Here is a 14392-nt window from a genome sequence, read left to right on the forward strand (position 1 = left end):
AGGTATGACATTTTCTTAATATGCAGATTATAATATGAAAACTTCCAAATAAGGCATTTTAGTTTTGGAGCGATAGAATCCAAAATGTAAGAATAAATTTAGGGTTGACAACTATCGCTACAGGTGACGGAGCAACAAAACAGACAGGACATGCGTTCAAGCAGTGATAAGAATTCCAGCAACTAGAAAAATGTAGATTGTTATGCATGTGCAGTACCTCCAGTTTTCTGACGGTTTAAGTAGCTTTCTGGCAGCTGCTTCAACAAACCTACTGATGCAGTGGTTCTCAATAATGCTGTCGTTTTTATTTTGAGAGACAAACGAACAAACGCCACTCCAAGTTTTTTGCATGTTATTTATACTACAGGATAAATATATCCATGGGAGTCGTAGATCTGAAAATCTGCTGTTGGGAGGATCACCTCTTCTAAACTAAACGATGAACTGTAGATAGATACCAACTAAGGTCTCAGAATCTGGAGTAAATAATCATGTGAAATTTAGTTTCTATTGTTTGTTGCAGAAGCAAAACTCTTTTATGTACAAAACCATTGAACAATAAGAAAAACGAAATGTATTTACTTACAGGGTTTCTGTGTCGATATGTGACACGTGAAAGATGTTGAAAACAGTCTTCGTCGTGGGATGCTGTTGGGCACAAGCTCCACACACACAGTCCACTGGCCCATAATTTATGAGATTGACTTAAACATCTGGTGCCACGACCTCCGGAAATCTACCAACGACGTATCAAATCTGCGCTCAGCAGACAGCTGCTGGTGGACTAATATGCCAATGAGAAGGTGGTCATTATGTTCTGGCTCATTGGTGTACAAGAAGTATGAAAACAAATTATTTGCCTCAAAATATGTTTTCATGTTCTATTTACAATGTAACTAGAATTCTCGGTTTTGGATAAATTTCATCACATTTGAAATGTAAGTTTTAAGTTTCGATTTCCTGATTTTACTTGATTTATGAAAACCAGCAGAAGTAATGAGAAATCCAAAAGTACATTTTCGAATTTATAATATATGTCTAAATTTTATCAAACAATTATGAACTATTCTGTTGGAATTTCCTTAAAGTTTCTATACAGGTTTCTCGTCAGCGCCAACTGTTTGCAGCTTTTCTTAGATGTCCAGAAACAAAATTTTTTTTACTTTCAACTTATGTTGAATGATTACCAAGTAGTAGTAATTTCTATAGTTTACTGAGATGCTCTGTTATTGTTGCATCATACTCGTAACAGTTCTGTTACAATACTACTGTAAATTTGACATTTCCCATCCTGCCATATTTGCCATTGTAAGACAGATGCACTTACTTGACTACAGTAGAGAGAGATGTTTCTTCTTATTTATAACATAGTCTTTTAACAATTTAATGTTTGAAGTCAGTTTTACTAAACATCTTAATAGCATTCATCCTTATATTCTTTCAGCAGTATTCACCAAGTTTACAATTGTAACAATGCTGAATGTTCTTGCCGAAAATAATGAAACAAGTTTACAGTGTACTGCAGGTTACTCAGTTTCGTAACTTCCTGTGTCTTACAATAGTATTGTAGTCCTTCATTTAACTTCAGGATTTTTCTCTGAAAATAGATTTTTAATTTATATTGGGTGAATATTATATAAAGGAGAAAATGTTGATGGGATTTTGTACAGAAATCAGTACAGAGGTTACAAATAAATAATTTATTGTCTCCGGGTATGGCTGATTTATCCTCGCAATGACTGGCAGCATGAGTGCGAGCTGCATTGGATACTATAATTCCTATGTAGCACCAACAGTTTTTAACACATTTTCATTTACAAACAGTAACTTTACACAGAGCTATCATACTATACAGCTACTATGTTGAAGGTTATCCACAAAATATAAAAAGTCAAAAAGATTCAAAGCTTACAGTCAAAGGTGTGTTTTTTTCAATTCATATATTTTTCAACTCATATAAACCTTTGGCAAGGGGATAATGTTACATTAACAAGGGGGCAGCATTTACACAATCTAGAACAAATATACGCCACACATGCACAACGACATATATAACCTACAAAACATCTCATTCTACAGATACAATATTCATTCCTTTTAAAACAAATCTCTATTATAATAGCTTCAATTTCATTCATTCACATGTAATAATCCTCACAGTTTCACGATAAGTGTACACATATAAGTTTATGTCAAATAATATGGAAAAATTTTCTATATTCTACACAGATAGATCTGAGATATCACCCTCAATGCAGTCAAATGAACTCCAAAATTCATTGTTGAATTTAGGTATAGATCATAGATGTATATCTTAATATTTTTCTCTTGTTATTTGCATGAGTCTTTGAGGAATATGCTTGTGATAAGGCATTAATGTAAATGATGTGAAATACATGCAAGAGAGATTAGCTTCGTTTCTAGAAACAACATAAATTTATAATAACAATACAAAGTAAAAATATTTAGTTACATTTAATGACATCATGAACTATTTGTAATGGAAGACAACAGCTTGTAGGTAGTGTGATTTAAGATAACATCTGATCAACAACAGTGACACAGGTTAACTACCTATACAATCAATAAAATGAATTAATTTAATTACCAAGGTTTTATGAATCAGGTAATTTGTGTGAACCTTATCAGGCATAGTAGACATAAAATCATTTATGATTTGCTGATTTGGTAAGTGGAATTATAAATTTTTATGCCACTGTTCTGTGTTTATGTTTTTTTCAACACAGAAAAATTTCTGATTATCCTGTTGCCTTTGGTACTGAATTCAGCATTAAAACCAGATTTGTATGCTGTAAATTTTTGAATATTATACTTGGTGAACATTCACTTTCTAAGACACACTGGCTTTAAGATCTGTCAGATGTATCTAAGTAAGAAAAGAAAGACTTTTTTTGAGTTTACATTTGGAACTAATTTTTGTTTGCCTTATGCTTGTAATGATTATTGCTGTTTTTAGTGCTCACATTACAGATGATTTTTCACATATTTTAAGCCTGAGATTCTAGAATGGACTATGACATACACTTTTACTCATAGCTTCTCAATCAATCATAGATAATGTTGACTTAAAGAATCTGGCAGTCAAGTATTTTCCTCTTCAAATTACAACAGAAATGCGATGGGAGTGAAAACTGAAATATGCTCTTTTGTGTTTCTGATAGCTGTATTTAACCGGCATTTTGGCCAGTGATCTGTACCTCTACTGCTTCATTGCATTTTCTGCCAGTTATTTCCGCTAACTATAGCATTATATACTGTGTAGTCATAACAAGATATTTGTAAATTTGTTGCACTGAGAGAGAAAAGTGGTTGAGAATTGGATTAGTCAATATGGAAAGAATGTTGAAAAACTAAAGAGATGTCTATCTTCTTGTCACTCTTGCAATGTAGTATTTCCATTTGCGATAACTGCTATCTTAAAAAAAAGACAAAAAAACCTTCTGAAGATAGTTGTTAAATTGTGTGACATTTGCTTAATCATTAAGAGGCTTCTAAATCATTCTTTTCTGGAGAAAAAATATTTGCTGATGTGCTGTGGTAAAAGCTTTTTCTTTATCAGTCTTGCGTAGTTTAAAAATTTTCTTCAGTAGCATTGATTACAGTTGTGAAAATTTCACTCATACTGCATCAGATCTACTACATTCATTACTGCAGAAAATTTGGTAGCATAGGCTTAAGATCGGTCATCTCAGAGTCATTTAATATACTTGTGCTGCAACAGTAAAGTGCCTGTAATTTAGAGTTACTAGTGCTTTATCTCCTGTAAATATTCACTGGCCTCATTATAACAATATTTCATTTGATCTGTTAAGACAATATAAAATTGTTAAATTGTAATAAATGAAACTTCCACACTAGCATATTGTCCGCAAGAGATTCATTTTCATTGTTTTCAATGTGTCCAAATAGTGTCACTTTAGTATTGAAATTTTCGTTTCAGTGAGTTCTCCCAGCCCTCCTAGGTATAGCACTTATGTATTTAAGAGTTATAAAACAAAACCAGGGATGTTTTACTTACATATATACAGTGCAAAGGCACAAGTATGCTTTGTGTTTCCAAATATAAGTTCATGGCCCAAGAGATTATTGTCACTGTAAATGGTAGCTTGTAGGAATATCTCAAAAAATTCTTTGAAATAATGAACATTAAAACTGAGTGTTATTTTGGCATACCAAATACAGTTAAATTTATCATTGGCAGAAGAGAAGTATCATTGGAATAGAGTATTAATCATCCTAAAACATACCAGTGCTATTACAGAAGGAATTATGTTATAGATATGGTGTATGACAAGGATTGTTGAAACTTACAAGAGCTGTGGATTGCTTTTATAATGCATGTAGATGATAAATTAGGTCTGCTTCGGCTGTACTGAACTTACTGTAGATGTTCAGTTTCACTGTGAATTATATTTGGCCATATTTTAATATTGTGGGAAGTATGATAATTGCTTAGTTTTACTGGCAGAAGCAAAATTGAGAGTAAGTGAGGCACTAATGTCCCACTGTCTCATTTTAGAGATTGATTTGGTATTATTCTCTGTACTATCATATCTGACAATGTTAATTGTTTCCCAGTTAAGTTGTAAGACAAAAGCCAGTTCCTAACATGAATGTGTAAATAAGAGAGAAACTTTCATAGTGTGTTTTACTCCCCATAAATACGTTTTCTTGCTTCTGAAAATCATTTCATTTGTTATAGGTAGTCTTAGAGGTTTATGTTATGATGAGAGCTGTTCTTGAATCAGCAAGACAACATCTTATACCATAAGTTTCACAGTAGTGATAAACTTTATATGTATATTAACAATCTCACATTTATTATTAGGGATTCCATGAGGAAGAGAGAGTGTCTCTATTTTCTTACCTAGTGTGAGAGGAATTTGTTTCTTTACATTATTTGTTGTCAGGCTGCTATGAGGGGAATATTCCCAGTTAAAATACATTATTGGTTACTTTGTTCTAAACCACTATAACAGAGAGATTCAAGTATTGTATGAATCTAAGGATCTAAAAAAAATCCATGTTTCATATTAAAACATGAGGGGGCAAATTTTCATTTATGCACAGTACATACGTATGTCCTCATCCGAAATTGTTTCACCAATATCTGCCAGTGACGCAGACTTGTGTAACTTTAATTTTACATTCTGTTTATTCTGTATTTCATTTATATCACAGAACTTCACGTCTTAATAGTATTAACAAGAGCATAAATCTATCACGGAGCCGGCAAGTTCTAAAATCGAAAGTTAACTGAAGGAAGACATTATGAAAATTATGAATCATCTAATGAGAATAAAAATTAAAAGAGCGCTCGCTGAGATAGTTTTTAGTTGCCTTGTGCACGTGTATCAGATTTGACTAATGAGAATATTTTAAAAAATTATTTGTACTAAACAATATATATATATATATATATATGTATGCAAAACATTTAACGTACGACAATATTTCTCACACGTGTCAGAACCCTGTCTGTCTGTACGGCACCACAGTCACCGGCAGTTAAAATAGATTACTACAGAACATGTACACGAACACGATTTCCAACAACGACGTAAATCTACAGATGTCATCACAGTGTGACAAATCCACACAACTTACGAATAAATAATTACACGAGAATTGTTACGAGGACGACGTAACAGGTGTTTTGGATGAGATTTCGCGACCTCCCTACAGAACGGACGCCTCCGTCGTCCTGTTGTTGGCGGAGTTTTCGGCCGCGTGGCTGGAGCAGTAGTACTTCTTGTGCGCGATGAAGGTGGAGAGGTACTGGAAGGAGATGTCGCACGACTTGCAGTACTTGGGCCTGGCCAGGTTGACCTCGGCGGCGGCGCCGTGCTCCTCGGCCGGCGCGCCGGCGGCGGCGTCCTCGGCGGCGGCGTCGTCGGCGCCGGGCTCCGTCTTGACGGCGGACACGGCGCCCTCGCCCTCTGCGGGCTCGCGCTTCACCACCGACGCGTCGGCGTCCGCGCCCGCCCTCGGCGTCGCGGCGGCCGCCGCCACCGTCGTGGCCGCCACGGCCGCGTCTGCCGTCGCGCCGCCGGACTTGCGGTCCGCCGCGGAGGAGCAGGACGACGACGACGACGAAGACGACGACGAGGCGGCGTCGTCGGCAGTCGCGACGCCGACGCCTGCCCGGCCGCTGTGCACCAGCTTGCAGTGGCGCACCACGTTGCCCTTGTAGGAGGAGTTGTAGCTGCAAGCGTCGCAGAAGTGCAGTTTGTCGATGCGGCCCGAGTCGCCGCCGTCGCTGGGTGACTCGGGGTAAGCGTCCGTGGCAGAGGTGGGCGCGGGGGCGGGCGCCGAAGCGGGGGTGGGAGCTGGCGCCGGCGCCGCCCCCGGCTGCGGTTGCTGCGGCTGGTGCACCGCGTCCTCTCCAGTGATGCACGTGATGTAATTCTCCTCCTGCGTCAAACAATACAGCCAGTCAGTTAAGCGGAGCAGGAGGTGATCAAATAAAAAAAAAATTACCATTTTTCTTTTTTACTACTAAAAATTAATTTGAACATTCTTTTCGAGGTATTACATTACATTACACTAAAACTTGATCCATAGATCATGAACACGACATTTCATAATGCTGTAGAACGTGTCAGTTTAACATAAGGTTTCTGTACACGATCTTTTTAACAACTACTACTTCGTATCTAAAAATTCATATATTGAGTAGAAGGAGCTGTTATTTAAAAGTTCTTTTAATTTGTTTTTAAATGCTGGTTAGCTATCTATCGGACTTTTTATGCCATTTGGTAAATGACTAAAGACTTTTGTGGCAGCACAGTTCACTCATTTCTGTGTCAGAGCCGGATTTAACACAGAATAGTGAAGATCTTATTTTCTACTAGTGCTGTAGCTATACACTTTGCTATTATTTCTGAATTGTGATGGGTTATTAATAACAAATTTTATAAGTGAATATATGTATTGTGAAGATACTGTGATTATCGGTACTGTGATTATCCCTAGCTCCTTAAACAAATGTCTGCAGGGTGGGTTTGTGTGGGCCCCAGCTACTATTCAGACTACACGCTTTTGTGCAATGAATACTTTTTCTCTTGATAATTAATTATCGCAAAATGTGATGACATATGAAAGCAGTGAATGAAAGAGGGGTAGTAGGCTAATTTACTGATATATTTATCGCCAAAATTTGCGGTAACCCGAATAGCGTAAGTAGCTGAACTCAAACGTTTCACCAAAAGATCAATTTATAAACAAATGCACCCTAGCAACAGACTTCCGTTCAAAGTTTAAACGATTTTTACCCAATGTCAACAGCAACCGTTTTTAAGCAATCCAAAATGTAAACCTTGCCCATTGTCAAAATTGTATTAGGAAAACGCAGAGATGACTCCTTTGAAAACGATGCATTCGTTATCCTTCCCCAATGCGAGCTTGTGCTCTGTCGACGACTGGACGTTACACCGTAAAGCTGCACCTGTCATCACATATTTCCTCCAGGTAGCCTTGAACAGTGATACTGAATGAACCTGAAACCTCGTCATGCGAGAATAATGTCAATATGCCTTTGTGACCCTACTTTAATTTGAAATATTTAATTTTGATCACTTCCACCATGCATCGAATATTATAACTGCAATTCTTGCGCGCTCTGTGTTGCTGAAGAGAGAAATTAAAATGACCAGTCACTACTTACATTTAAAAAAACGCTTTAGTATTTATTTCTAACAGATTCGAGTGCTTCTGCATCAGTTTTTAGGTAGTTCACAATTCTTTAGATAGCCGTGCACATAGAAAAAACAACTTTTCACTCTATCGTTTCTTCAGTTCCTCACAGTTAGTCACAACTTTTACGTTACACAGGTGAAATAGCTCTACATTTATATGCTTACTTTACCTCGACAATAACAGTTGCCTACAAGCGAACGTAAATTTTCGGATTATTTTTTACCTTAACAATATTTATCGGTTTATTTCATGTTTTACGAGTCTATTATCAATAAAATATTTTTAGATTTAATTTCACACTTTGGGTGTACCGATATGAAATATAACATGATGTATGCTTACATGAAGAGTGGACTGTTTGAAATTAGCTTGGTGTTCATCTCCTTTCAATGTACTACAGGTGACTCGTTTTTAGTATTGAACATCACGTGAGTTGTGGTGTTGTTATTTCATCTTAAACCAAGTGTGCATATGTTGCTTTCCGATAATCAAAGGTTATAATGACCTTCTTTATGGTATATTTCACTTGTGTATATTTCTCTGAAGCCACTTGAAAAATCCCTTGTAGGTTCTAAACGGTTCTGGTTCAGTAAAACAAGTGGAGCCGAGCCGGAATTTTGCATAATGTAAACGAAAAATTTAGATACACTTTTATTTCCTGATCACATTTGAGATTAACTTTACCGTATTGATATTCGACACAGAGAGGGGGGCCATAAAGTGAAGGGAACAAAGAGGTGATGGCGCAGAGAGTAAAGGAAGAGGCGAGATGGAACAGCTCAAGCTCGATACGGTATTTAGTCTGTTCCACCGCAGCTGCTGTAGGCAGCTAGTTTGACACAAAGAAATGGTTGTTGAATGACGCAACCAGCCACAAATACTTTAAAAAAATATTTTAATGTCATCACTGCTTTCAGGCATGAAGCCCATCTTCAGAAAGGTAACTTTACCAATTACAGTAATTTATTTGTCAGCAGCATACCGTCCGCCCCCGCACTGTACAAGAATATTTTAATATTTAGCACCACTTCATACGTCTTGTGGACAACAAAAACATGCTGATGTGCCTGTCTTTGGTAAGTTACAAAGTGAAACTTTAATATCTACACTACTGGCCATTAAAATTGCTACAACACGAAGATGACGTGCTAGAGACGCGAAATTTAAGCGATAGGAAGAAGATGCTGTGATGCGCAAATGATTAGCTTCTCAGAGCATTCGCACAAGGTTGGCGCCGGTGGCGACACCTACAACGTGCTGACATGAGGAAAGTTTCCAACCGATTTCTCATACACAAACAGCAGCTAACAGGCGTTGCCTGGTGAAACGTTTTTGTGATGCCTCGTGTAAGGAGGAGAAATGCGCACCATCACGTTTCCGACTTCGATAAAGGTCGGATTGTAGCCTATCGCGATTGCGGTTTATCGCATCGCGACATTGCTGCTCGCGTTTGTCGAGATCCAATGACTGTTAGCAGAATATGGAGTCGGTGGGTTCAGGAGGGTAATACGGAACGCCGTGCTGGATCCCAACGGCCTCGTATCACTAGCAGTCGAGATGACAGGCATCTTATCCTCATGGCTGTAACGGATCGTGCAGCCACGTCTCGATCCCTGGGTCAACAGATGGGGACGTTTGCAAGACAACAACCATCTGCACGAACAGTTCGACGACGTTTGCAGCAGCACGGACTATCAGCTCAGAGACTATGGCTGCGGTTAGCCTTGACGCTGCATCACAGACTGGAGCACCTGCGATGGTGTACTCAACGATGAACCTGGGTGCACAAATGGCAAAACGTCATTTTTTCGGATGAATCCAGGTTCTGTTTACAGCATCGTGATGGTCTCATCCGTGTTTGCCGACATCGCAGTGAACGCACATTGGAAGCGTGTATTCGTCATCGCCATACTGGCGTATAACTCGGGGTGATAGTATGGAGTGCCATTGGCTACACGTCTCGGTCACCACTTGTTCGCAATGACGACTCTTTGAACAGTGGACGTTACATTTCAGATGTGTTACGACCCGTGGCTCCACCCTTCATTCGATCCCTACGAAACCCTACATTTCAGCAGGATAATGCACGACCGCATGTTGCAGGTCCTGTACGGGCCTTTCTGGATACACAAAATGTTCAACTGCTGCCCTGGCCAGCACATTCTCCAGATCTGTCACCAACTGAAAACGTCTGGTCAATGGTGGCCGAGCAACTGGCTCGTCACAATACGCCAGTCACTACTCTTGATGAACTGTGGTATCGTGTTGAAGCTGCATGGGCAGCTGTACCTGTACACGCCATCCAAGCTCCGTTTGACTCAATGCCCAGGCGTATCAAGGCCGTTATTACGGCCAGAGGTGGTTGTTCTGGGTACTGATTTCTCAGGATCTATACATCCAAACTGCGTGAAAATGTAATCACATGTCAGTTCTAGTATAATATATTTCTCCAATGAATACCCGTTTATCATCTGCATTTCTTCTTGGTGTAGCAATTTTAATGTCCAGTAGTGTACTTACGTACGTCCCAGAGGTATGCGTGTCGTCTTACTTTAGTCATCATGCCTGAGGCAGACAAACACATCATAATATTGCTCGTGTCAGATGCAATCTCGGATCTGGGTTTTAAATTCGATGTTTCTGTTTACAATGCAAGGACCGTCCACTAAGCAAAGATATCACTCATTTCCCAATAAGCAAAGATCTCAGTTGGCGAAACCGGTAATGGTATTAAATGTACTTTTTGCCGGTTGTTCAGTTTAGCAGCAGACGTACCTGCAGGTCGGCTGTCCTCTTCTCGAAGTGCATGCGGATGTGGGTTCGCATGCCGCGCAGCGTGTTGCCCTTGTAGCGGCAGATGGTGCAGCGGAAGGCGCGCACGCCGCTGTGTGTGTCCATGTGGCGCTGGGCGGCGCTCGCCGTCGGGCTCACCACCTCGCAGCAGGGGCACTTCCAGCCCGCGCCGGCGCCGCCCCCGCCACCGCCCGCGCCGGCCGCCCCCGCGCCGCTGCCGCAGCACTGGTGCGTCCCCACCTGCTCTGCCGGCACCAGCACCTGTGCCAACACCAGAGACGCTTTCTGACTGAACGTGAGCCACTAAGCTGCAGACGCTGCGAGGGAGTCGTTCTGCAGCGCGGAGAGGGTTCTCTCGAAATTCCGAGAATGTATTCATACGCCGAAGCGCCAATTCAAATACAGAAACATGTAAATAGGTGGAAGACGGGCTGCGGTCGACAACATTTATATAAGACAACAAGTGCCTGGCGCAAATGTTAGATCGGTTACTGCTGCTACAAAGGTTCGTTATCAAGATTTAAGTGAGTTTGAACGTGGTGTTATAATCGGCGCACGAGCGATGAGACACAGCATCTCCCAGGGAGCAATGAAGTGGGGATTTTCCTGTACGACCGATTCACGCATGTAGCGTGAATATCAGAAGTCCGGTAAAATATCAAATCTCCGACTTCCATGCAGCCGGAAAAAGATGATGCAAAGATGGAACCAACGACGACTGAAGACAATCGTTCAATGTGACGGAAGTGTAGCCCTTCCGCAAATTGCTGCAGATTTCAATGCTGGGCCGTCAACAAGTGTCAGCGTGCGAACCATCCTCGGTATGGGCTTTCGGAGCCGAAGGCCCACACGTGTATTCTTGATGACTGGAAATATGTTGCCTGGTCGGACGAGTCTCGTTTCAAATTGTATCGAGCGGATGGACGTGAACAGGTATGGAGACAACTTCATAAATCCATGGACCCTGCATATCAGCAGGGGACTGTTCAATCTGGTGGAGGCTCTGTAATGGTGTAGGGCGTGTGCAGTTGGAGTGATACGGGACCCCTAATACGTCTAGATACGACTCTTATATACGACACATACGTAAGCATTTTGTGCGATCACCTGCATCCAGCCGGCCGGGGTGGCCGAGCGATTCTAGGCGCTACAGTCTGGGACCGCGCGACCGTTACGCTCGCAGGTTCGAATCCTGCCTCGGGCATGGGTGTGTGTGATGTCCTTAGGTTAGTTAGGGATAAGTAGTTCTAACTTCTAGGGGACTCATGACCTCAGAAGTTAAGTCCCATAGTGCTCAGAGCCATTTGCACCATTTGAACCTGCATCCATTAAAGTCCATTGTGCATTACGACCGACGTGGGCAACGCATGCGCCCAGCATTGCTACAGAGTGATTCCTGGAACACTCTTCTGAGTTAAAACACTCCGCCGGCCACCAAACTTTCCAGACAGGAACATTATTGAACATGTTTGGGATGCCTTGCAATGTGCTGTTCAGAAGAGATCTCCATCCCCTCGTACTCTTACGGGTTTATGGACAGTCCTGCAGGATTCATGGTGTCAGTTCCCTCCAGCACTACTTCTTCAAACATTACTCGAGTTCATGGCAAGTCCTGTTGCGGCACTTGTGCGTGCTCGCTGGCGTCATACACGATATTAGACAGGTGTACCAGTTTCTTTGGCTCTCCAGTGTAGGTCAGTCACAGAGCAATAAGGCAGACATCTCGTTACATCACCAAGACTGAAAAATCCGAGAAATCAGATGCCACGGAGAGGGTTTTTTCTCCGTGCATCATATTAGAAAGGAGCAGGTAAAGGAAATGATAGTGACACACGGAGTACCTTTCATCACACACCATAAATTGTTTGCAGTGTATAGATATCTCATTTTGCTGCAGGTGTCTAATTTTTTATCGTAATAACATACTGCTTCATTAAGGACGAAATTGGAGTGAGTAGAACTAGTGGGAGAACGTATCAGAAGGTTGCGTGTTCAAATCAAGTCGGGTCACCAGTCAAGCAGAAACGCGTGGTTTCGCCGCTTACATCTTGCGCTACCACACCTAAACTGACTGCCACGGTTTTCGTATCCCAAGCGACCTGAATGAAGGCAGCTTGGCCCAGTTAGTGTGCGATAAAAACAGACATCGTGTCTCGTGTTATTATTCTGCCCAGTATCAGACCGTGGGAAAGCAAGGACTGCGACCCAGCTTACAGGGAGCCACTGATTTGAATGGGTACTGGGGAAACACAAATAAAATATTTAGAAATTAGTACAAACAGATATATTCTGAAATTAATACAGAACAACGGATGCTTGAGTGAGGGGAGCCTCCACTGACATAGACACTTTTACAGAACGACATATAGAAACAACATTCACTTATAGCTACAAAAATTCAGCTGTGAACACTTCAGAAGAATACTGAACCCTGAGTATTAGGTTTCGGCAGCAAAGGGGAGTTGGGGGGGGGGGGGGAGGGGGGGAAGGAGAGGGGGCAGAATTCGGTGAACTTTACTCTGCTGCTCTCTCGTAGCATAGTGAAATACTCGCGATCACCAAACGACCTAAACGGCGATCGAATCCTAGCATCATACCCGAAGTCACGAACCGTTAAACTTTACCGTCGCATTGCGGAGCGTAGCTATGGACAATAGGCGGTCAGGGGCGAGACGGCAGCCAGGGAACCTCCTAAGAAGACGCTGCAGAGTGGGGCTGCATCGGCGATGCTCAAGGTTTTTGTTAGTTGGCCGGCACCTCACACTTGTGTGTCCACGGCTGAAAAATGCAGTTCCGGTGCCAACCTGCTGGATGGTCAAGCGGCTATCTGTCAGTTGCAGGGCCATAGACCTGGCCGTTTCCTCCTTGTCCCAGAAGTTTCCTAACCTAGTGCAGCCTCGACCGTTGGGACGGCAGGATGTCCTGTATTCGTGGGCACCTCAATACTTGAAGCTTTTTAACGGCCACCGCCATTTTGAACAATTCCTTAATTCGCAGATCCTTTTAGAGATCTCGCTTCCTCTGTATGTAGGGAATTATTATTACCAGGTTTCCTTCATATCTGTAATTATTTAGCTGCTTTAATTCGCGGTTGAATCTCTAGATACATCACCACTTCTCGACTCATCCTTTGTTTCCTGCCTTGCGCGGCCGCCAAAGCGCTCGTCACTGCACGTGGCTTTCTTGGGAGGGTTCGTGACACTATGTGTTACGATGTCAGTCGTGCAGTGACAGGCACTACTGCCGCACTCACGCACAATGCTCAGGGAAGAGGCTACGGTGACGGTGTGGTGACAGGAATTGATAAAGTGCATGCTTGCATAAACACACTTATTTTAACACGAAAGAGTAACGGAACACTCGACAAATGAAATGTCTGCAATATCTATTAACTGGCCATCGCGGTAATGCTATTTCCATTACAGTCCTACGCGAACAGTGTCCTGGAGAGTACACACCCCTCAGGGACAAGCGAGTCGGCCCATTGCGTGACCGCGGGACAACAGTGGACGCTTGTCCGGAAAGAAGCGAACTTTCTTCGAGAGCGCGATGCGCCGTGCACTTCACGGGCGCTTCGAAACGAAAGCGAAAACGAACGGGGAGGGCCAAGGAAACTTCAGTGCGCGGCGGTGGGCAGCTCGCATTGGGCTCGACTCACGTGGTCCGAGGTTTGCAGAAGCCGACTCTGGAAAAACGAGTCTGCACTCTTCGGTGGCTCAGTTCGCACTGCTGCGTTATTTGCTGACCTGCGCCGTGAGCGCTACACGCGCAGCTAAAATTTAGCGTGTCGACAAGTGCGCGTGACGGCGGGTACCTGACGCAGCTAGCTTCTGCCAGCTGTGAGCATCTCTGGTCCGTTTAAGCATTTCTACGGTACGGT

The 14392-nt window shown here is 42.1% G+C and overlaps 1 protein-coding gene across 1 annotated transcript in view; it reads right to left on the reverse strand.

The window, feature by feature from the left end:
* Positions 1 to 1685: 1685 nt before the first annotated feature.
* Positions 1686 to 14392, reverse strand: part of LOC126484887 (zinc finger protein ush) — a 32566-nt gene continuing 19859 nt past the window's right edge. Inside the window, exons 6-8 of the mRNA XM_050108485.1 lie at positions 10714 to 10773; positions 10495 to 10683; positions 1686 to 6435 (exon numbers count right to left, since the gene is read on the reverse strand). Coding sequence (XP_049964442.1) covers positions 5701 to 6435; positions 10495 to 10683; positions 10714 to 10773 — 984 coding nt within the window. The 3' untranslated portion in view covers positions 1686 to 5700. The remainder of the gene's footprint in view (positions 6436 to 10494; positions 10684 to 10713; positions 10774 to 14392) is intronic.

This window comes from Schistocerca serialis, chromosome 6, assembly GCF_023864345.2.
Source record: "Schistocerca serialis cubense isolate TAMUIC-IGC-003099 chromosome 6, iqSchSeri2.2, whole genome shotgun sequence".
Classification (NCBI taxonomy): domain Eukaryota; kingdom Metazoa; phylum Arthropoda; class Insecta; order Orthoptera; family Acrididae; genus Schistocerca; species Schistocerca serialis.